Below are 23,166 nucleotides of genomic sequence, written 5' to 3'. Positions count from 1 at the left end.
TATAGGAGTAATGGAATCATAACATACTCAAGTTGGAAGGGTCCCACAAAGATCATCGAGACCTGGCTTCACACAGGACCACTCAAAGACCAAATCTTGAGGGAAGGGATGTTAGGGGGAAGTTCTTCACTAGGAGAGTGGTTAGGCCCTGGAACAGGCTGCCCAGGGAGGTTGTGGATGCCCCGTCCTTGGAGGTGTTCAAGACCAGGTTGGACGGGGCCCTGGGCAACCTGATCTAGTAAATGTGTATGTTTGGTGGCCCTGCCAGGCAGGGGGGTTGGAACTACATGATCCTTGAGGTCCCTTCCAACCCGTGTCATTCTGTGACCAAATCTTGTTTGAGATCATTGCTCAAATGCTTCTTGAGAAGAAGTTGAGTTGAGAAACAATGGTTCACGGGAAGGCCTTCTCTGGGCCCTAATTAGAAAAGTCAAGCACACCCCAATGCGACACCCATCCATTTCAGATTGAACAGACAGGACAGAAGGCTGACACTTTTAATAGGCCATTTATTGAGTTCACGTCTCCCCACAGTGCGCGTAACGCACCATGGAAACAAAATACAGAAGACCACTTCAGTAAATACACACCGTGAAGCAATGCTACTTTTTGGCAAGGTGCTGTATTTTGTCAGCTTTCGGCTTGTGTTAGACTAGTAAAAATAAGAGCGAGACATTCTTCCATATCAAAAAGACTGCTACAAATTCAAAGTGGCTCTGGAAAGAAGCTGCCGTATATGCATAGACTGATACACAGTATTAATCCTATCTGAAATGTCCCTTTTGTATCTTCAAGTTTGCTGTGTAAAGTTACACCTAGAAGGCACAGTTTAAAACGCGGCTGTTGACCGATAGAATATGAAAATACCGCTTCAAAAATTCATGAGTATCAACCAGTATGAGACAGCGCGAGGCCTCCACTCGGACAAGTAAAAACACACATCTGAATACAACTCAAAAACCATATAAAAAGCCACACAGCTCACTAGGAAAAACAAGGAACCAAAAAACAAACCTAATCGCCCAACAGCTCCAGGCATAAAACGGGGCTAAACCAACATAAATACTTCAAACAAATGAACAAAAAGCCATTGATGCGGTACTATCTCACACAATGCTACGGGTTCCAATATTACAGGTTGAGAAGCACAGCTTTGTGCAACAAAACAGTTTATATCCTGAAAGATATAGGCGTTCATCACCAGAAAGTCATCTAGTAATGTAGTATAAAAAAAGAGCTCGGTTTCTCCCAACTCTAGGAGCAGTCTAAAGTTGCATTTACTTGCCTGCTAAGAAGAACAGACCAAGGCTCTCATTCTAACGCCTGGGAGCCTTTATACTCTCAACTCCATCTCCCTGTTGAGATTCAAAGGATTAGTCGCTCCTTTCAACACAGGGAGGTGGAGACATCATCTTCCTTCATTGAACTTTAAGAAAATTAAAGCTGAAGGAAAGTAGTTACTTGATATATCAAGAAAAAATAATAATACAGGAAAGCAGAGAATTTTCCTGAGCTAGGAAGGTGGCAGTGAGGAGAAGGAAGTTTAAGCTGGACACAGAGTTGGAGTGGTAAAGGTAGATCATCTGAGGCAAGTACAGGTTGATGCCAGATGCAGATACGTACAGATGCAAGGCTGGAGAAACTACAGCTACTTGGGGATAAGCCAAAGTACTTGGACCACAAAAGTTTTGTATGGACACGGGTATATAAGGCTTCAAGGAGTAGTTCACACTCTCACTGCTATTTCTGAGGCTCACGATGTGATCAACTTTGTTCTCTTTCCCAGTTCACATGAAGTCCACATGTTTTAAAGACCAGCGTATCCAGGAAAGCACCACTTGCTCTTACATGTGCATGTACCTGCCAACATCCCTTCGCAACGACCCTAATTAATCCCAGGGAAGCAGCAGAACTGAAGAGAGAAATGAAGACTGAAATAAATGCTGTTTTCTGCACACTAGGTATGTTCCCAACAATTCCAGCTGCTCTATGAGCAGTAACTACACCATGCACTACATGATGCTCTAACTACATCAATACTAATTCAAATTGTTGGGCTTCTGAGGAAATCTGAAGCATTTGGATGGATTTAGAACACAAATGATGCAGGTCTGGGACAATTCACACTGATATCACCCCATTTCCAATGCTCCCTGTATAAGTCCTTATGCCTAAGGACCACTGGAAGACATGACTGAATGCGACATTAACACTGTAATGCCCTAAGCACCCAGCACAGGGAGACAAAAACCACACAACATTTGGGCACCGACAGGGAGGAGGTAAAATTACTTATTCTCCCCCATCTTGTGAGAATTTCTGCTCCCTCTCCCCTTCAAAGAGATTTAATACACCTCCTAGGTTACCTATCAGTGTTCAGCATGCCATGTAGCTTCAATGCAATGCACAATCTATTAGTAAGCTATTTTTTGCCTTGAAGTGCCCACCTACTTCCAACATATCTTGCAGAGTGTTCTTAAGAGCGTATACTTAAGTATTCTTAAGTATCTGTTAGTTTTGAATGGCTTTTCTTCCCTGGTGGCCCATCTAATTGATATCCAGTCTTCCTGCCCCCTGTTGACTTAGAAAAAAACCCAAAAAAACCAAAACACAACAACACTACTGCTGAGGTGCCTCAAAATTTTACATCCCATTGCCTGTATTTAGTTTAAGACTGTCTCAGAATGCTCTTCTCCTTGCCACACACTGCCCTTCATTTCCAGTCACAATTTATCTCAGACTTGATTGAGTGGGAGGACAGGTAAGACAGAGTGAGTTAGAAGAGCTTCTGATAAAAGTCCTCCTTCCAGCTATTTTTGAGCAACTCTCAGCCTGTAAACAAGACAATCTGACAGCAATCAGCAGCTCAGAAATAGCTGAGCATCAGCCTGACTTCTCTGAACAGCAGTCAGCTACCAGTGGGATTAGAACAACAGTTGATCCACCATTTTTTTTGTAACTAGACTGCAGAACAAATGGAATAGATTAGGATTTAGGAATAAAATTGATCTTCAACAATAAAAAGAGTTAGAAAGGGAAGAGAACTCAAACTGTACCAGGTAGAACAGATCAGCTCTCTGGGTTATGCATCTGTACTTAACCCGTAGGTCCACTCTTCCTTTCACTCCACTGTGAGGTACTTCATTTGTAACACCAGTGCCATAGATACTGCAGGAACACCAAAGGGACGTTTAACCCTTTTCTGATACTCATCTTAAGTACCTAACACAACTACACAGACTCCATGCAAACACAGGTAGGTACTCGCCAATTCAGATTAGTCGTCCTTGTAACAGTTCAGCATAGCTATGTAATATTCACTGGCAGCTACAGTATTTCCTTGTTAGAACTTAATCATATACGCCCAATGCGGACAGATACACAAGCTGTCAAGTACTTGTCATTAAAGCATATGGCTAACTTCGAATTTTCAAACTCCACTTTGATTAATGCAAAGACGCAACTGATTTTCTACCTCAGTTAAGCTTCTTTAAGAGACTATCTATGAACCTATCTAGACATAGTAGATAGGTCAGCACATGAGCTACTGTACTGACAGGCTTCTAAGACACTGATATTTAAGGTAATTTAGACTTGCAGCAAGATTCTTGGAGATGTGTCACTTCAAACGAATGCAGCACTAGTTGTGATTGTGTCTGAGGGATCAACGATCAGCTGCAGGCTGACCACGCTTACCTACGCATGAAAACATGAGCAACCTAAGAAACAATGAGATCATAGATTAAAACCACCAGAGCCATCAGTAATTGAACTGACGCTGGCAAGGCTGGTGAACAAACAGTCCGTTGTGCTTGATGTGCCGAGAGTGGCAATCCCTGGTGAGGTTTTGGCGACGGAGACCATTTCTGTTGAGATAGTGTCTTTCACTGTGTTCTTTCACCCAGTGGGTAGGACGAAAGCTCTTGTTTTTTTCCAGAAAGCTTGAACGAGTAGGAAGAGCTGCAACGAAGCAATGAACGCGCTGTCCTGGTTCATTTCGGGCCTCCAGTCTAGAAACAAAACAAGCACATTCAGATTGTTTGAGTTAGGTGTGGCAGACGCGAGCTATGGAGGGCACATAACATGAGCAACATCCAGCATCTCAAGAAGGGGCACAATGATTGTACTGGGTAAAGATCTGGGCTGATGTTAGGCCAAGCCAGTTTAAGAAGATCACATCAGTAAGCAGCACTGCCAGCTTGCTTTTACTATCAAGGCAACACAACAGCTTTGAGGCTTCTGGTGTATTATGCCACTGTGCCCTTATTTTCCCACTCCACTTCCCTAACCCCACGATACAGCACAGATCAGAAATACAAGGCAATGTGCGTCACCAATCCAGCTTTAGAAGACTTAAATTTATCCTCTAGACAAAGTCTGGTTTAAAGAAAATCACCTTGAACACTGGTCGTTTGGACTGGAAACAGAAGCACACTCATGGAAGGGTACATTTGCATTGTGAGCCATACGAGTAAATTGAACGTTCATGCACAGGAGTGGGAAAGACAGGCAAGTTGCGACACACGCTGGAAACAACTCAAAAGGCTCATTCTCCAAACAGTCCCCTTGATTTCATGAGTGGAGAGTCAGCAGTTTTGGCAAACCTTTGCATCATGCACTACTGAGAAACAAAGCAGCAGCCTACACAAGCAGGGACTGATGGACTGAGAGAGGACTTCCCTACTGCACTGAACAATCACTGAAGTTTCCTGAAACTTCAAGAGTCAATATAAAAATAACTTGGTGGTTTTCAAAGTGAAAGAAGCAAGATCCAAGTCAGAGAGACACAGCTGGTGTGAGACCAGAGGCACCAGCATTACCAGCCTTCTCACTTCCCCACCTACCAGTGAGCAACTCAGTGATACCCAGAGAGGTGTCTGGGAGGCCAGGAGTTTGCTTAAGCATGAGCAAGAAATCCCTTCATCAATCTGTCTTTTAGCAATAGCATGCCTCTATGTGGGATTTTTGGGGGGAAGGATTAACCTGAATTTATCTCCATGGGCTCCTGGAGAGCCTGTAGTAAGCACAGACTGCCATGACCATGCTTATGCCTTCTCAGCCTCCTCTAGGAGGTGACTGTCACAGAGCTGAGCTCCTCTACCTGCCTCCACTCCATATAGAAGGATAGATATACTCGGTCAGAATGGGACTTCTCCCCTCCTCTCTCCTTTTTTCTTCTACATATCAAAATCCATGTAACCCACTAGCTTTTTAAGCTCCTAATTAACCTGAAGCAACTGCGCTGAAGCCTATAGAATAGCAATACATGACATGCTCATTTTCTTCTCTCAGTTTATACCAGAGTGCATGCAAACACTGGGCTACCATTTCCCATATCTGGTGGCCCCTTCATAGGTTCAACAATGCTGGAGCTGGAACTCCAAACAAAGAGAAAGCCTTAAGGAGTTAGGAAGCCACACCACAGTGTGTTATTTGAATGTGTTTCTCCTATACACACTTTTGTCATTAGCTAAAGAAGTGCATTAACTGCTAATCCCAAGTGTTAGGACTTATGATGGGGAAAAAAATACAACTGAATGAACACAGGGGAAGTTTATGACAGGAATTTAGAAGGAACAAATGAAGACTTCCTAAGCAAAAATTCAGTATTTTGGGGTATCTGAGTGGCTGCCTTGTTAGCCAGGCCCTAATGAGCCCCAGGCACTGGGAGAACTGGGCTGATGACCCTGAACCACAGGGTCAAAGGCATCTTTTTAGATGGGCTATATGTAAAGCCAGCCTGCTGCTCCAGACACTCTGTGTGCCCAGCACCTGTATCGCTATAAAGCACTGCTACTACAGTTACAACACAGCCAGAGCTCACAAGAGATGCTATAGGATTCAGACCCCACACCAATTAATATTTTAAATTCATTTTTTTGCACTTAGCATTTCGGCTTGTTAAAGCAGATGTAGTTAGGCTTGATCGATTGACATTATTCGGCACAAAGGTTAGTCCTAAAAATGAGTATTGTTTTGGCATATGAGGCTCTAGAGGAAGCAGTGTTGCTAGCAGACTGATCAAACAAGAAGCACTATCCCAAAACAGCAGTACTTACTGTGCCAGTGTGCCTTAAGCAGCTTTTCTTGGCCCTACAACATTAAATGGCCAACCATTAAATCACTGGGGACTTAAAGACAGCTTTCAAAGCTCACTGTGCTTTCAGCACCATTGATTTTCCCAGTTTGCGATTTACCTCAGCTTTACACTTGAAATCAACCCCCAGTTCTGCCACCCCAAATAGTCTGGTTTTATACAGCAGCCTAGATCCTCCAATAAGGTAACAAATGAGAAGACAGCACGTGGAAACTTAATCATATGCCAGTTAGGGAAACTAAAGCTGAGATCTTCAACATGACCAAGGTGCTTAACTCCACTGCATCACATAACACAAGATTCTTCTCCCAAATTTATATCATTACCTCTTGCAAAGAAGCCACCAGAGAAGCCAGTATCTGACTTCAGGTGTTCCTATCCACTGGAGATGCCTTATTAAAGCTGGTCTTTTCTTTACTAGGCCAGATCTAAGAACATATGATTGCCCTCCTAACCCAAGTTTTAGAAGGTTCTGTGTGCACGCAGCTTCCCCTTTAGTTCAGTTAGGCCCTCAGTGCTTGACACCATAAGCTGCCCTCCCAGATAATCACAAGGAATCCCACATTCTGTATGCGTACTGGTATCTGGTATCAGTGCTATGCTCAAAACACAGCAATGTGCATCATCTCAGTCATTCACTTCCTTGAAATGAGCAGTTTAAACGTGATAAGTACCTGACCCAAAGTCACTGGGCATCTACCTATAGCAGCTTGTGCTGTTTCCCTATACAAAGCTTTCTATAATGCAAGTCGCTTTGCCATCAACCAGGATACCCAAAAACATCCCATTAATTCCAATTAATGGAACACAGGCAAATGTGGAGTGACAGCAACGAAGATATTTGTATGCATATACACATGGTATATGGACTAGATGCGTACACTGGGCACTTCACAGCAAGGAAGTAGTGCACCTAGAAAGCACATCTAGAGTCATCTTACATGGCAAGAGTGTTAGAACTCAAGGCTAGAACAGCACAACTTCTCACCTTGGTATAAGTTTGCAGTGCAAGTTCTCACCTTGTGGGATGTAAGTTTTGTTATTTCAGCACCTGCAATCAGCTATGCAGCAACTGCCACCAGTTTCAATGGACCTTGAGTGTGCTCTATGAAGGAACCACTGCTCCATAAATACCCCTCAGTGTCAGAACAGCACAGCTAATTTCCTCCTAGCGCAGTCATCTCTTGTAACATCTTTCTAGGCAGGCAGCCCTGATCACCCTACCCAACCTGTGTAGTATTCATGTTATTCACTTGCTCTGAAATAAGCTGGAAAATTCAGTATTAAGTGTCTATACTGATCAAGTAGAAACCAGATATATTTAGCAGCAGACAAGCAGCACTTGCTTGGCAAAAAGCAAAGGTACCTGGGACTGCCCGGGCTGCAGAATTCCTCATCTCCACATCCAGCGTCGCTGAGGCTGTGGCAGGCGTTGTGGACAGCATAAACAGACATGCTGGGGTGCTCAATGAGGAGGTTCTCCATGGGGCTGGTTTCCACTTTGATGGCAGTCAGCCCACCTGCAGTGAAACACGGCGGAGGGGTGATGAACCAGCTCTCCTCCATGGGACACGACTCAAACTGGATGAAGCACGACTCTCCAGGCTCAGGCAAGTGCTCCAAGGGGGATGGCAGGCAGGTGAAGACAGGGGAGCTGCCCGCAGGTGATGTTTCAGCGATGTCATCTTGCTCCGTGGTGCAGTTAGTGCAAGTGTCTGCTGCAGGTGGTCAGGGGAAGCCATCGACATCAGCAATTGCAGGACAAACACAGCAAGGTCATCGCCAGGAACAGGATATGAAACAAAAACAGAAACAAACCCCTATCAGTATGTACACAAGTTTTTACGAGCCAAGGGGAGGAGAAAAGGGAGTTCCCTGACAACGCAGGTTAGACACGTAAAGCAGCCGTTATCAGCAGAGCGATACAACTGTGTAATAAGGCAAACACACTTTATCTGTACAAGTGGTTCTGCTGAAGCTCATGGCAGGCTTATAAACCTGACGTAGTTCTTCTCACCAGTTTACATAATATGTTTTGCTGCACGTGTTCAGAAGACACCCTGCACTTCCATCCTGCTGACTGTATGGTTTCTTCACACGGAAACACAACCAGGACAGGCTAGAGCTCAGTCTGACAGGCACCTTACCTATGAAATCAACCAGAATCCACTCGTCATCTTCTTTCTCACTGAACTCTGGCTCTTGGCTGGACAAGCCATCAATCTCTCCCATGAACATGTTATTTAACCTCTGGAACATTACTAAGGCAGGAATGAGACTTTGGCTGGTAGATCTTGATATCCAAGGTTCAAGGCACAGCTCACGCTGTTCTAGCAGGGTGGCATAGACTTCAGATTAAAGTGCACAGATGCTTTATTAGCTTCGGTACAGGACACGCAGAGTCATGGCTGGTAAACAGCTTGTGTTAAACCTGCAAAGAAACAGAGACAGGGTTCTTAGCAACACAGCAGCAGTACTCTGCCCTCACTGACTCCAAGGAATGAGCAGTGATAATTTGTTTTAATTATAGCAACGTTTACTTCTTAGCATACTTCCCTAGATCTAGGTGTAACAACAGCCAGCCGTGCATGTAGAGGTTGGGATGAGGGCATCCCATTGCTGCTGAGAGCTGAGCATCCAGCTGTCCCCACACTAGCATGCAGACAGCCCTTGAATATCCTTGTACAACCCAAGGAACTGAAACCAGCTGAATAAGTAACAGCTACAAGCGAGAAACATTCAGGGACTGAACCATAAGCTCATCTCATCTCACCAGAACAATATTTGACTTACTTCAGCTCGTTGGAATTCTTACAGATAAATACCTGCTTAAATAATTAACTAAGGAAAATGAGATGCATGGCAGAGGCACAAGTGTCCCCATTCAGAATGGGACAGACACCACAGGAGACAGCACCAGCCAACAGCACTGCTTACAAGCTGCATCCTTTATCAAGGCCTGCATACCCCTCACCCACTGCTCTCAGACCACACTGGCTTCCAATCTCAATGTGCTGTTTTCTCCACTCCAAGGAAGATTCAAGGTAACACCTGAAGCTGCACCGACTTTAGCTGGTTTTTTAGCAAAGAGCCTTTGAACATGCCAAGTTTTCATGCTGATATGAGGTTGCCTGTGCCAGCACCTCACTGCTCCTCCTGAGATTCACCCAACCTCAACAATCCCAGTGCAGTGTAATGCCATTCCCTCTAGTTATTCCCTCATTGTTACCTGAGAGAAGAGGCCAGCACCCCCCGTTACCACAACCTCCATTCATGCAGCTGTATAGAGCACTAAGGTGTCCCCTGAGCCTCCTCTTCTCCATGCTGAGCAACCCCATCTCCCTCAGCTGCTCTCCATAACCTTGTGCTCCAGACCCTCACAGCTCTGCTGCCCTGGACACACTGCCGCACCTCGGTGACTACTTTGTACCGAGGAGCCCAAAGCGCGGCCATTCCATGGCCGAGCAGAGCAGGACGCTCATCCCTTTGCTCCCGCTGGCCATACAATTTCCGATACGAGCCAGGACGCCGCTGTCCTTGCTGGGCACACGCTTTGCCGGCTGTCAGCTCACACGCCCAGCTCCTTTTCCTCGCCCATCTTTCCACGCACGCAGCGGGACACGGGGCCGACGCGGTCGGCTGAGGGCGGCTCAACGAGCGGTGCCCCGCCCAGCGCGCAGCCAACGGCCGGGAATGAGGGACGGGCTGGAGGAAAGAACCGAACGCGACGAAAAGGAAAGAAAAGATAAGAAAGAGCCGTAGGACAGAGCAGCCCCGGCCGGCAGCGCCGCCGCTATAGCCGGGTTGGTTGTTCCCGCTGCCGCCAGGCGGCTCCAGGCGCTCCCGGCCGGGATACGGGCGCTGCGCGGCGCTGCCCGACCCCACCAGCCCCACCGACCCCACCGCCCGGTGGGAGCGCAACGCACGGGACGCCGCGGGGCTGCTCCGGGCCGCAGCGCCCACCCGGCGGGGACAAAGCGGCGGCGACCCGGTCTCCCCGGCCGCCCTTCCGGGTGCGGCGGGGACGGGCACGCGGGAGGCGCTCGGTGCCGAGAAGCGGCGCTGAGAAGCGGCCGGGACCCCGCTGCCCCGTACTCACCTCCGTCCCGTCCCGCCCCGCTCCCAGCGCCGCAGCCGCTCAGCTCCGCGCCCCGCGCCGCCCTTTGTTGTTGTACCGTCGCACAGCTGACGGCCGCCCCGCCCCGCCGCCAATCGGCACCGCCGGCGGCTGTCGCTAACGCACGTGACGGGGGGGCGGGCTCCGTGCGGGTGGGTTTGCGGTTCGTACATGGGCAGTGTGAGTTAATGTCAGTGTTAGCGGCCACAGGAGTGAAATGGCTCTGTGGGGCCAAAGGCAGCTGGGGCCAAAGGTGACGTGTGTAGAATGAATGCCCTGTGGGATGTGTGTGTCTCAGCGTTAGGCTGTGTTGGGACATGTTCACTGAGGCCACACAAAGCGCTTTGAGGGGTGAAAACCACCATGTCTGGGTCACACTGGGTCAGCAACCCAAGCCATCCCTGCTTACAGTGACTGTTACATTAAATTAAGCATTGATCATTAGCAAGAGGTATTTTTCTGGCACGGTCGAGCCCTTGGGTTGTACCTGAGACAAGCCTAGAGAGGAGCTGAGAGTAAAGTGGAGACACAGCGGCCCTCCTTGGTTGTCCCAGCCATTGCTGCCATTGTAGCCCCGCAGCGCTGAGGTCTGGGAACAGCAGTCCCTGTGCTCCGGGACTATCCGGGCACAAAGGATTTCCTTAAGGGAACTGACATTTGTATTTGCGTTGCAGGCAAAAAACAACAGCAGTGCTCTCTGGCACAATGACCTGCTCATGCTTCCACCATGCCCCGGCACTCCGTGTATCATAAAGGCAGGAGGTGACTGGGCAGCACTCCCCTGTTAGTTTTGCTGCCACACCAGCAGCAGGCACAGGGGGTGCCCCAGCTCCTTCTTCCTCCTCCAGAAAGAGGTAAATACAAATCCCTTGCAAACTATCACTCCAAGAGATTTGCATGAACATCAATCACTTGTACACAGCATGAGCCCAATGTATCTGCAGAGGAACCTCCCAGCCATTCTTCTTTCCTTACACATCTGCTTCCAAGGTTTGGTTTTCCGGGGAGGAATCATGGTCTGAAAACACCAGCCCTGCCAGCCCTCTCCCAAACGGTCCTTGGATAGACAGAGGAAAGCTTGTTTTCCTTGAGGGACTGTCAAGCTGCAATCCCTTCAATTCATATTGTCGAAGAGCAAAACCAGGTGTTATTCAAATGTTCCTTGGCAGGAAGCCACTGTAAATCCCCGCCACGTTAAGAAATAACGGTGAGCTTTAGCTGTGCTTTGAGCTCTTTTCCTTGCCTCCATCAAAACAAAAACCCAGTGCTGGATAGGATATTACCGTGGTTATTAACCCTTCCAGTTGTTCTTTATTTCAATGGCTGTGTTACAATAGTTGGTGTCCCACATGCCGGCCAGTGCTCTTGAGCAACACTCAATGCTGGGGAAGCTGCTGCTCAATCAGTTATTCTGCACCCACTGCAGGCTGAGCTTAGGAGGAACGCACCTTTGTTCCGTGATTTACTTTCTGCGCTGGATTTATCTTTGTAATGACTGTCACTTAATGCTTGGTGAAGGGAGAAGTAGGTCTCTCTGTTGGTAGCACATCCATGTTTTAAATCACGTGGGAATGACAGATGGTGATGAAATATTAGAAGCTTGCAGAGCTTCCCCCTTAAACTGCTCCTCACAGCATGTTTTGTTGTGGGGCCAGCCATGCTTAAACCCTTCTCTGAATTGTTTTGCACAGCCATGGAGTCTGCAGACACGCACTAACCATCTCTGAGGCAGTTCTGGCCTTAGCAGGGATCCACTTGTTTCCTTTTGGCTTTCCCACTGATTCATGGGCTTCTTAAAATAGAAAGCACTATCTTTGTCTTGTGGCGATGAGTAACAAAAGAATTAGCAACATCAGCTTAGCACCAAGAAATACAAATCTGGTCATTCTAAAATGTCCTTGGATTTCAACAGCAAGACTCCATCCAATGGTGTGTTATCATTACCTCATTAGGAGCTCCTACTCTTTGCAGTGCACAAAGCATTTGATTCTGCGCTGTAATTCTTTTCAGCCGTGGGTGTTTCTTGCAAGTTCTGAGCCCAGAGTTTCTCCCCATTACTCACAGTGGCCCCAGGAGATAAAAAATGTGCCAAATACTTCCGAGAGCAGATCAAATGTCTTTTGGGCTCTGTGCACCCCTTGCTTGCTTAGGACACACATGGTGCATGCCAGCACCCTGTGCCAGCAGAGCTCTACTGAATGAATACAGGCCTTGGGAGGTCTCGATGCGCTAGACAGCATCTCATAGGAGCCAGGTGCAGGAATCCTGTATATACTGAGTCAGTGCAACTGCCAATCTGCTGTTACATGCAACTGAAGGGCTCTTTTCAGATCACAGTTTAAAACTGGTTATGCACAACAACAAACCAATGAGATCTCAGGGTCTGCAGGATCGAGGCTAATGAAGCCTCTCAGCAAGAGACAGATCCTGCCTCGTGCCCTTCCTGGCTGGAAAAGCCAGCTTGCACAGGGAGGTACAACTTCCACGCAAATCAAGATAGCTCCCTAGGTGCTAGCAAAGTTCTCAATGAAACGTGCCAGTGAGACAGCCTTGTCCAGCTGCTACAGCAAGAGACCTGTGCTCCGGGTTTAGTTGCTTTGGGGCTTTGGGCAGGCTGTGTGACTCTGCCTGAGTTCCTGGTAGGTAGGATGTGGTTGGGTAGCCAGCCAGGCACCAAGGGGTGATGCAAGAGGCCTTGTGCACTTAACCCTTTGTGCTGTAGGCTCTCCAAGAGCTTCTCCAGTAACTGTGAGTTGTCAGAAAGGCTCCGTGGTGACGTGAAGCCAAACTGCTCCTGGATTATTCTTCCAGGGTGTGTGAAGATGCATCTTTCTATGCTGTGGAGAAAGGGCAGGTTCAGGTCGGACATTAGGAAAAATATATCCTCAAAAAGAGTGGTGAGCATTGGAACAGGATGCCCAGGGAGCTGAGGGTGTTCAGGAGACGTGGAGATGTGGCACTGAGGGATGTGGCTACTGGGCATGGTGGGGGTGGGCTGATGTTTGGACCAGATGATCTTAGACTTCTTTTCCAACATCAATGATCCTATGAAGAATTATTAGCATTATTATTATTATTATTCCAGGGATTTTGGAAAAACATCGTGACTGTGGTTGTGACAGAATGAGGAACGTGTTGTAAGAAAACACAGCTCAAGAGAAGAGCTAAATAAAAGACATTTAAATTGAAAGAATTCTTTTTTTCTCTTTGCATTTTCTCATCAGCCTAATGTCAGCGTTTGAATAATTAAAGTGGTGTAATGAGATGTAATTGCCAGAGCTGCAAGGACAGTAAATATAACTGTGCTATTACCAGGACGAGCTGAGCCTCCAATGGTGCAACAGGTCAGACAGCTGTAATCACACCACTGCACCTGGAACAGGGTCAGCACAGAGGCCACGTGCAGCCTGAACATGAACACGTTGTACCTGGGCTCTGGAGCTATAATTAGAGTAAAGCTGAAGGTTTATAGATCCCAACACAAACCGGTATGGGAAAGCTTAAAAGATATGGAAGTAAATTGGAAGAAATATGAGTTTGCTATTCAAATGAGCAATGCCACATTGTCTTAATGGCAGCTGGGATGGAATTGTTTTCTGGAGAGCGTGTGGAATGATGCTGGGTTTAGTTCTAGGATGTAAACAATGCTGATAACACACCAGTGTTTATAGTTGCTGCTACACAGTGTTATACAGAGCCAAGGCCTCCATCTTCCACTGCTCAGGGGGCAAGTTAGGCAACAGCTGACAGGTAGTGAGCAATTGCTTATGTGTTTCTTGTTATATACATTCATACATATACATAGAGAGAGAGAGTCATAACTATTGTCCTTTTCCTTTTCCCTATCTTAGTAAATAGTTTGATCTCAACTTTCCACTTTTTTTTTTTTTTCCGCCCAGTTCTCTTCCCCATCCCACTCAGAATGAAGGGAATGAGCAAACAACTGTGCGGTGTCCAGCCACCTGCTGGGTTAAACCACAACACACATTAATTAAGTGCACACTAACTGTTAGTGCAAAAAAATAAGATGCTATTAAAAAAATAAGAAATGCAAAGTTTTCTGTTTGGTCAACTGCAAAAACAGACTGAGGAGCAAAGAGTAGGGAGCCGCCCTGCAGAAGCGTTCTGGAGGTTACAAAAAAAGCAAACTTCATACTGAGATGAGGCTATAAAAGAGAGGCTATAAAGTACATGAAGTAATTCTTCCACTTTACACAGTCTTGGCAAAACTCAGCTGGAGCTCCACAAGTCTGGCTTGGGGCACCGTGCTCAGGAGAGGTACTCCCCCTGTGCTCAGCACTGGTGAGGCCACACCTCGAGTACTGTGTCCAGTTTTGGGCCCCTCACTGCAAGAAAGACATTGAGGCCCTGGAACTTGTTCAGAGCAGGGCTACAAAGCTGGTGAGGGGTCTGGAGCAGAAGTCTTATGAGGAGCAGCTGAAGGAGCTGGGAATGTTCAGCCTGGAAAAGAGGAGGCTCAGGGGAGACCTCATTGCTCTCTATAACTTCCTGAAGGGAGGTTGTGGTGAGCTGGGGGTCGGCCTCTTCTCTTGTGTCATTAGTGATAGGACTAGAGGGAATGGTTTCAAGCTACGGCAGGGGAGATTGAGGCTGGACATTAGGAAATAATACTTCTCAGAAAGGGTGGTCAGGCACTGGAATGGACTGCACAGGGAGGGGCTGGAGTCACCGAACCTGGGGGTGTTCAAGGAAAGACTGGATGTTGTGTTGAGGGACATGGTTTAGTGGGAACTATTGGTAATAGGTGAACAGTTGGACTGGATGATCTTTTAGGTCTTTTCCAACCTTGGTGATTCTGTGATTCTGTGAACACTGATCAGGGACATGGGAGAGCAATGTGTGCCATCAGAGCTCTGGAAAAACACAACTTAAAGGGAAGAGTGAGGAAAGGAGGTGCTTGCTGCAGTGAAGGCAAATCTGATGAAGATAGGAGTCTTCAAACACTAAGAGATTAAAAAATAATAAGACATTAAATTTCAGCATAAATACTTTGGTTAGACATTAGGAGAAGCTTTCTGAAGATAAGTGATGCATTAAGTCAGATTGCCTGGGGATTGTAAATCTTTTTAAGAAGTGATCAGAGAAAATTTAGTCAGGAATGAAGAGAGAAAATGAATCTATCCCTAAAGAGTGGGATGGTAGAGATGGCTTCCCGAGATCCCTTTTCATCTGGATGTTCCATCATCATCCATAAACAAGGGTTTTCAGAAGTGCTTGTTGAGCCACGCTATTCACTTGCATGTTCACCTTGGAAATGGAAATCAAATTGTTCAGTCCCAGTCAGCACTGATTTCAGGCTTTTCTTGTACTCCGCAGCAACTCAACATGACTGTGTTTAAGTTGCAAGGATGTCAGGACTGAGTTTAGAATAGCATTAGTTAAAATAATAAAATTTGAAGCAATGCTCATACTGATTAAAATACCTATCGTTGGCCTTACATCAAAAGATTTCATTAAAGCAAGTCACATGTTGTATGTCAGGTAATTCGTTGTCCCTTTTACATTTCAGAGGTTTCTGTGTTTGGATAAATATTGCAGTTTTACTGGTACAAGCAAAGCAGAGTTAGAAATAAAAGCACATAGATCCAGTCTATAAAGCATCCCTTCCAGCTCTGGCTTGCTGTGGGGGAGGGAGGTAGGACTCTTGCTGCCATATTACCATGCATATCCACGGAGCTGCTTGGAGTCCCTCTAAAACAAAGAAGCTGCAGGTGGATTTAAACCTGCTCACAGTGATCTGACCGGGCAGGTGGACCTTGAGGAAAGACAAAGCTTGACTGAGCACAGCAGTTCAGGCCTCATCCTGATTCTACAGACACCACTGGTGTTTTTCTTCACCCCATGTTCCTATGGCAGCAGAATCAAAGCCTTGAACAGCTAATCCTCCTGCCTGCATCCTGGGAGATTTAGACACCGATGTGAATACACTTCTGTCTCCATGTAATTTTGGTTATTTACCAAGAGACTTTTAGCTCAACGTCAAATTATTACAGCTCCGGTAGAGTGATTCTTGTTGCAACACGGTAAGACAGTTGGCTTCAGAGCAAGAGTCTTATAAAATGGATAAAGGGCTTCTACCTATTATGATTAATATTATTTTCCTAAATATGGAGAACACTTTCGCTCCCCTCGCCCCAGGTTGCTAAAGCAACACACATCTGTAAGGAATCATTCTTTTAATTGTGTCAATTAGGCTTATGTAAGAGTCCTTCAGCAACTTTAATGTTGTGGAAAGCACAGTCTGAGGTCTGGTCAGAGATGAACCTCATGCTTCAAACACGCAATTATTTCAGAATTCCTCCTGCTGTAATTGCCATGCTGTGCGTATGTAGGCAGGGCTAGCAGGCAGGACCAAACTGTGCAGGTTTGCTGAGTTCCCAGATGCAAGGAAGCACAACGGATGGCTTCTTAAGTGCATCTTTGGAACAGAAGAAACACAGAGTTGATCATAACATCATAGAATGGTTTGGGTTGAAGGGATGATTGAGTTCCAAAACCCCTGCTGCAGGCAGGGTTGCCAACCATTAGGTCAAGTACTAGATGAGATTGCTCAGGGCCCCATCCAACCTGGTCTTGAAACCTCCAGGGATGGGGAATCCTCAGCCTCTCTGGGCAATGTGTTCCAGCACCTCACTACTCTCTCAGTAAAAACTTTCCCCTGACATCTAATCTAAATCTCCCTTCCTTTAGCTTTAAACCATTTCCTCTTGTCCTATCACTGTCTACCCATGTAAAAAGTTGATTTCCCTCCTTTCTATAAGCTCCCCTTAAATACTGGAAGGCCACAACGAGGTCTCCCTGCAGCCTTCTCTTTTCCAGGCTAAACAAGCCCAGCCCCTTCAGCTTGTTTTCACAGTAGAGGTGTTCCAGCCCTTGATCTTATATTTCATTTGCAAGACATTACGTTCCAATGAAGAAAAAACAAATGAAGGTGCAAACCTGGCATGTAACAGTACCGGATTAATGATTAATATTTTGCAGCTAACTGATGCCTGGTTAATGACTAGTGGTTTACAACTACACATTGCTTTTCAAATGAAGCCTATCTGTGAAATGCAGAGAGATGTTCAAGTCTACAGTAGTGAAAGTGCAGCAAACTGCTGACTGACAACTTTGGTGGGAGCAATGTGAAAGCTGCAAGGCCACATGGAACCTTTCCAGACAACAGCAGTGCCTTTCTTGTGTGAGAAAACTATACTGTTCTTCACACAGTAAAATGAAATGAAGAAGTTTGTTCTAACCAGCTGCTTATTTTATTAGCTTTATCCTCCTGGACCATTTCTGCAACCCAAGTAATTGTGTGTGAATAACAAGCACTTTCTGAAAACTTGGTCTAATTCAGAGGGTTGTCATTAAAGCATTAGAACAAGAGAGTGCCTTGCTGTTATGTGACATTGTGCCACCACACTTGCCATGTTTTGCTGATGATGTGACTCACCATTGGCGTCTGATAGAGATCAGTTCTTGAATTGCCATCCAATTGCAATAACCATTGCCTGAAACCTCCTGAAATAAAGAAAATGGCAATTTTATAGTGAGACAGCTATGCCCAGTTACATCCAGTGATGGTCATATGATCATATAATTGTCCAAACAGAACAGTGTGATCATTCTAATGCACGAGTCCATTCATCCAAAAGAAAAGTTTTGAAAATCAGAATGCTTATATACTTTCCACAGGTTGCCATTCTCTGTTGCAGTGGAATTGCTGGTGAGGCTGGATTATTACTTACTGCATAACAGTGGTACAGGAGTTTCTCTCTGGTTTATTTGTAATGCAGTTACTGAGGGAAGGACACACAGTTGTGTATGAGTTCCCTAAACTGGATCCTTCTCAGTGTTGTTGTATTAAATGATTACATTGAGCTACATAGAATAAAAGATGAGAAAATGACTCCCTAATCTCACATATGCCAAAATGAAGTAACATCTACATTTAATAACTTGCTAACTTCAGGACAAAACAAGAGTAACTTACTTTATCTTTGCATAGGGCCGAGGCTTTTGGTTAGGAGCCAAACTGTGCAGCTGAGAGAAATCACACCACCGAAATGTCCAGCTTCCTTTTGTTAATGAGGGAGTGGAGAGAAGGCAGCGTGGGGGCAGGAGCTGATCAGAGCAGTTCTCCAGCTCAGGGTTTCCACTTCAGGCCTTGACCTATGGTGACCTGCCTCCCAGGACTGAGCTTTGCCATACTGATGCAGAAAGGATTACTTCCCCATGGTTTTTAGTCATCAATCTTCCAACCTAAAGCTCCTTTCTGCTGTAAGGTTCTCAATAATTCATCTGTTTCAGCAACCAGAGAATCGCCATAAATCACCTTTCTACATCGGTACTTTTTCTCCTCCTATGCTCTCTGAGGGTGTTTTGTCATTAATTCTGTCTTCTCCGCGTCTCTTTTCAGTATTTTAGCTGCATTTAATTAGCGTGACCATTTATAATGCTCGGAATTGAACTCTGGTCTGTTTGTGGATTTGGGTAGTCAGTTTCTGAAAGGAGTTTTAGAAATGCTTTAGGATCCAATAGCACCAGGAAAGGAAAATTAAAAAAGGTGGTTGGGTGTTGGGGGGAGGGAGTGGAAAGCAGGGCAGTAACTAGGCATCCTTTTCCCAGCAACTGCTGTACTTGCTGTACTTGACCAGTTACGGTTGGGTGGTAAGGGGCTCAGTAGGTTGAGAACGTTTCTGCCTCCCATTGCAGATTCCCATGTGCGTGTCCTGGAACCCTCTGCAGACGACCCTCCCAGGTTCTGTCCAGATGAGTCCCCTCTCCTTTAATCCTTGGATCTGACAGATGTTTGGCCAAGCAGAGCTTGGAGGGACAGATCCTGGTTGAGATAAGCGTGCCATCTCTATGCCAGTGAGGATGCTAATTGAGAAGTCAGGCCCTGCATGCTGTTCTGAGGAGCTGGAAGTGCCCAAGAATTTGTCAGGAAAAGCATTGAAGTACTCAAGGTGCTATTTCTGGTGCCAGCTGTAGCATCTCCTGCACAACAGCATCTCTTATCACCTCAGGGACCAACCCCAGGAAACCTAGTGTCCCAGGACCTACACCCGCACCTCCATGCTATACTCTGCAGTTCCATGCCTACAGTGGTCCCCGGTGGTTTGGAGTGTATGAAACTGTTCTGTCCTTCGAGGATATTTCAAGTAGGGTTGGCAGCCTTGCATTCTTTTGCATCTCTCAGTGCTCACACTTCCCACTCCTTGCAGCAGAAACACATCTCTTGGCAGCCACGTGAGCTGACAACAATGGGGCTGTGCTTGCGTTGTGAGAGGTAACCAATGTGGAGTTAGACTTTGGAAGGCAGCTGTGTTGCACTAACAGCCTGTGGGCCAAGCTGGGCCCTGCTTACATCCAGGTCACACCCCAGCAACAGGGTCAGCAAAGGGACTGAGCACCCACAGCTTGGAGTGGCTACATGTGGCCTTGGGATGCAGGTGTCCGAGGACGCTGGGACCAACCTGTAGGTATCATGGTGTGGGGGAGAAGTAGTTTTTCAAAGGAAAAGGCATAGGAGTAAAGGAGAAGGCTTGTGGTGTCTCAGCTCTGCCAGGAAGCCCAGTCAGCGAAGCAAGGCTTTCATTATTCATGCATGTATATATAAACAAAAACTTCATTGCCATTGGGCTTTTCAGGCTTTTGTTTCAAAACACAAAAGGTACACAGAGTTGAAGTGCTGTTTGCTCACCTCTGTAAAGGTTTCTGAGGCTCCCGGGATTTCTTTTCCTTGTTCAGCCATAAACGGTCCTTGTCCCCAGACTGTGCTGTATAAGACGCTTGTGGTAGGAAAAGAACTGTGGCTATCAGTAATACTCAGCAGGCACTATCTTTTCAGTGAGGAACCAGCAGGGTTTGAGGCATTCTCCTGCAAGCCACTGACTGCATGGCCTGCTTAAATGGGGACAGCCCGGTATGTGCCACAGCGGGCTGGGATAAGGAAGGAGAGCCCAGTTTCTTATCATGAGCCACTGGGAGCTGGAGACCAAAGGTTAATGTGGAATGAATACAACTCTGTGTCCTTGCAGACCTGTAGCTTTTGGACATGTTGCTGCTGGATCTTTGTTACGTGTGAGTGTCCCAAAGCATTATCTCCTCCCCAGAGACTGGCACACTGCCCAGTGACAAGGTGGCCTGCAGCACCCCGGAATGCCTGTTCTGAATGGAAAGTTTGCTCCAAGTCCTTGTACAAGCTGTACAAGAACATTGGAGGAAGCAAGGCTGCTTGGGATGGATGCTGTATCACTGCCAGCAAACCTGCAATGTTTTGCTCAGCTGCTGGGCAGCACGCTCAGCCCTGCAAGAGTTTGGAGCCTGGTTAAAGTTCCTTGGCCATAATGGAGAGGGATCTCTTCAGGCCACTGTTTTTTTAAACAACAGGAGTGTCTGTTGCAAGGTATCCAAGGGCCAAGTTGCCATCACCGAGGCCTCTGCCAGAGCAATCAGCTTATGGGTTACCTTCAGTGACAGCCTGCGGTGCCCTTCCTAGTTCTTATACAAACAGACCCGATGTGGTAGGCAGCAATAGGAACACATGCCCTGTTAGAGTCTTTTGTTTTGGAAAATGGCAATAGGTGAACTCCCTCATGACCGGAGGTCTAGGACAGGGTGCTCACCATGCCAAGTTTACCCTCTGCCTTGCTCTAACACAAAAGCAACAAGCAGCAGCATGCCTGCACAGGGAGCGCGGGGCAGGCAATGAATGGCAGAGCAGGGAGCGGTTCGTACCCAGGCACACCAAGAGCTGTTGGTCTCATCCTTTTTGCCTCAGGTAGCAAAGGTGGCAACAGGCCCAGGGATGTTTCCTTGGTGGGACATGTCTCATACCTCCCCATGTCCCTGCTAATACGCAGTAGTGATGTGTTCTCTACATCCAAAAGGCCTTGGGACTCGAGCACTAAGTTAAGATGGCTTGCTCCAGGGACCAGAGTGTCAGCCTCTCTAAGGGGTGACCATCTGAGAGTACAAATGTCACCCACGGGAACTTAGTGATAGGCCTTTAAAACCCAAGTGACCAGCCTTGTGCATTAGTTATTCAGTAGTTCTCTCTCACACAAGTTCCTAAAATGAAGCCACACAGGAAAACGTAGAGGTCTCAGTGGAACATGATAAACTCCCAGAACAAGCTGTTCTCCCCCACTGTTGTTTCTATACTGGAAAGCCTTAGGACTTTCACTACGCCATATCTGCTGGGTCATTTCTTTCCAGTCTTCTTAGGAACAGGCCCCAGTGATGCCGTTTTCCATTATTCACCTTCCCTCCATCCAAATGCTAGTTCAGGTTGCAAGATCTAAACAAGAGTAGCATTCACAACACACACATCTGCCTCCAACACAGCTCTATCTTAGAACCGGCTAAAAAGCATTCACTGTGTAGATTCCACTGAAATCCTTCTTTTGTTTGTGACTGACTTCATCTGCATGCCAAAAAGCAGCTTGCACGCTCCTCTTTCTCATCTCCCTCCCAATAACTTCACAAGAATTTCAAACAAGAAAAGGCTGGCAACTTGTTGAAGGAACACAAAGACCTTGTCCTTGCTAGCTGGAGAAACAGCACTGGTACCTGTCTGTCAAGAACCTGTGGCTTTTCAGTTTGCATGTTTCTTGCTAACAGTGTTTATCCAGGTAGCACAGATGGGGCGTATCATTTGGCAAGCTTACCTGTAAGCTTTTTACAACAAAGATGATAACAGGTGCAAGATAAGGGACACGTACAAAACCAGAGTTCATTACAAATACATTTGCATCCAAAGCAGCAGCAGCAGGACTTGGCTCTGCTTTATCTTAAAAGCTTACACTTTGTGAATTCCATTCAAATACTCCCTGTATTTGCATCTGATATCACCCCAGGCAACAACATGGAACCAAGTTGTGTTTGCGTAGGCCTGCGCTTCTGCGCAAGGGCAGACAGATAAGTCATCTCTCATGACAATCTTGAGTTTTCAGGGTGGCTCTTGAAAAACCAGAGCCAAAATTCTGAAGAGACTGCATTGTCCCCACAGGGAGCTGGGTTTTCAAAGGAATGCCTTAGATAAATAGCAGTGCCTTCTCAGTTTGATGGCAAAGTGGAAGCTGGGCAGCTATGTGCTAAGCCCTTGAAAACTTGGCTCCAAGTTCTGCTTCTGCCTGTGTGCTCAGTGAATGTGCTACTGCAATGGAGAGGTTCTTGGTCAGAGAGGATTTGTAACCAGCAATTAGGAGAGTCTGAGGTTAATTAGAATGATGTGTGTGCTGATACTATGTCCTTATTCTGAGTTACTCTCTGCAAAAGTCCTGTTTTGCTCCACTGGGTAAAAAGAGATAAGAGACTATCCTAAGAAAAGATAGGTATCGAAAGGTATCGTGCAACAGAAGTTGCATGACCTGAATACCCACTGCTCCACTCACAGCTCTGCAGCCTGAATCACAAATAACTGAGAGCTAGTTAACATCCATCAACATGCTCGATGGCATATTTAAAGTTCATTGAGAGATCCACCTATGGGAGTAAAACGGGACCTCAAGTAAAACTGCAGGTTTGAGAACACCAGGTGGGCAGCAATTCCTGCTGAGTGCAGTGGAGTGTGCCCATGGTTGGCAAAGGCGTCAGTGGACATGGAAAAAAGAGCTGTTTGCTTTCCATCAGCTGAACAGTCAGTTCAGTCCTTCAGCACACAGCCAAGGAAGCACACAGTGGTCCTCATGCTTCATAAGTGAGAGACCTTTGTTCTCCGCTGTCATTAGAATAGCACCTCTTGCAGTTTGCATCTGTGATGGAAACTAGGGAGTGCAGGATGGTAATAAGAAAGAAATGAACGTTTATAAGCACATTAATCTGCAGACAAAACCACAAGGAATAAACACACGCAGCAGCAACAAAGATGAACCCCCTTCACTGCAACATCAGTTTGGAACTTTCTATCTACTTTGCAATTAAAGGCTTCATTATTTAA

At 46.4% G+C, this 23,166-nt stretch overlaps 1 protein-coding gene and 1 long non-coding RNA gene across 7 annotated transcripts; one reads left to right on the top strand and one right to left on the bottom strand.

Annotated features, from left to right (window-relative positions):
* Positions 1–489: 489 nt before the first annotated feature.
* Positions 490–10,284, bottom strand: TP53INP1 (tumor protein p53 inducible nuclear protein 1). 6 transcript variants are annotated; one of them, XM_015855945.2, is made up of 5 exons: positions 10,197–10,284; positions 8,245–8,528; positions 7,464–7,815; positions 6,060–6,093; positions 490–4,010 (listed from the first exon to the last, which is right to left on the bottom strand). In XM_015855945.2, exons 2-5 carry the CDS (start codon positions 8,354–8,356, stop codon positions 3,993–3,995), a joined length of 516 nt encoding a protein of 171 aa, XP_015711431.1. In that variant the 5' UTR covers positions 8,357–8,528; positions 10,197–10,284; the 3' UTR covers positions 490–3,992. The 6 variants fall into 6 exon arrangements, with proteins under 6 accessions (XP_015711431.1, XP_015711432.1, XP_015711429.1 ...); XM_015855946.2 differs by having other exon boundaries at positions 7,464–7,812; XM_015855943.3 differs by lacking the exon at positions 6,060–6,093 and having other exon boundaries at positions 9,509–10,284.
* Positions 10,285–10,407: 123 nt separating this feature from the next.
* On the top strand, positions 10,408–13,407 carry LOC146761723 (uncharacterized). Its single transcript, XR_014942479.1, has 2 exons — positions 10,408–11,068; positions 13,300–13,407. It is a non-coding gene; the product is annotated as an uncharacterized LOC146761723 (long non-coding RNA).
* The last annotated feature ends 9,759 nt before the right edge of the window (positions 13,408–23,166 follow it).

The sequence above is a fragment of the Coturnix japonica genome, chromosome 2, assembly GCF_054131305.1.
Source record: "Coturnix japonica strain WE chromosome 2, WE-NBRP24, whole genome shotgun sequence".
Classification (NCBI taxonomy): Eukaryota; Metazoa; Chordata; class Aves; order Galliformes; family Phasianidae; genus Coturnix; species Coturnix japonica.
Note: the sequence above shows the minus strand (reverse complement) of the source record. Positions and strands in the feature narration are given on the sequence as shown.

What these genes read in the sequence shown, in the direction of transcription:
- TP53INP1 (XM_015855943.3), bottom strand. Translation starts at nt 8,356, where the DNA reads ATGTTCCAGAGGTTAAATAACATGTTCATGGGAGAGATTGATGGCTTG. An exon ending in GATTCTGGTTGATTTCATAG is followed by an intron (nt 7,816 to 8,244) that starts GTAAGGTGCCTG and finishes GACCACCTGCAG; the next exon opens with CAGACACTTGCACTAACTGC. An exon ending in TGCAGCCCGGGCAGTCCCAG is followed by an intron (nt 4,011 to 7,463) that starts GTACCTTTGCTT and finishes TTTTGTTTCTAG; the next exon opens with ACTGGAGGCCCGAAATGAAC.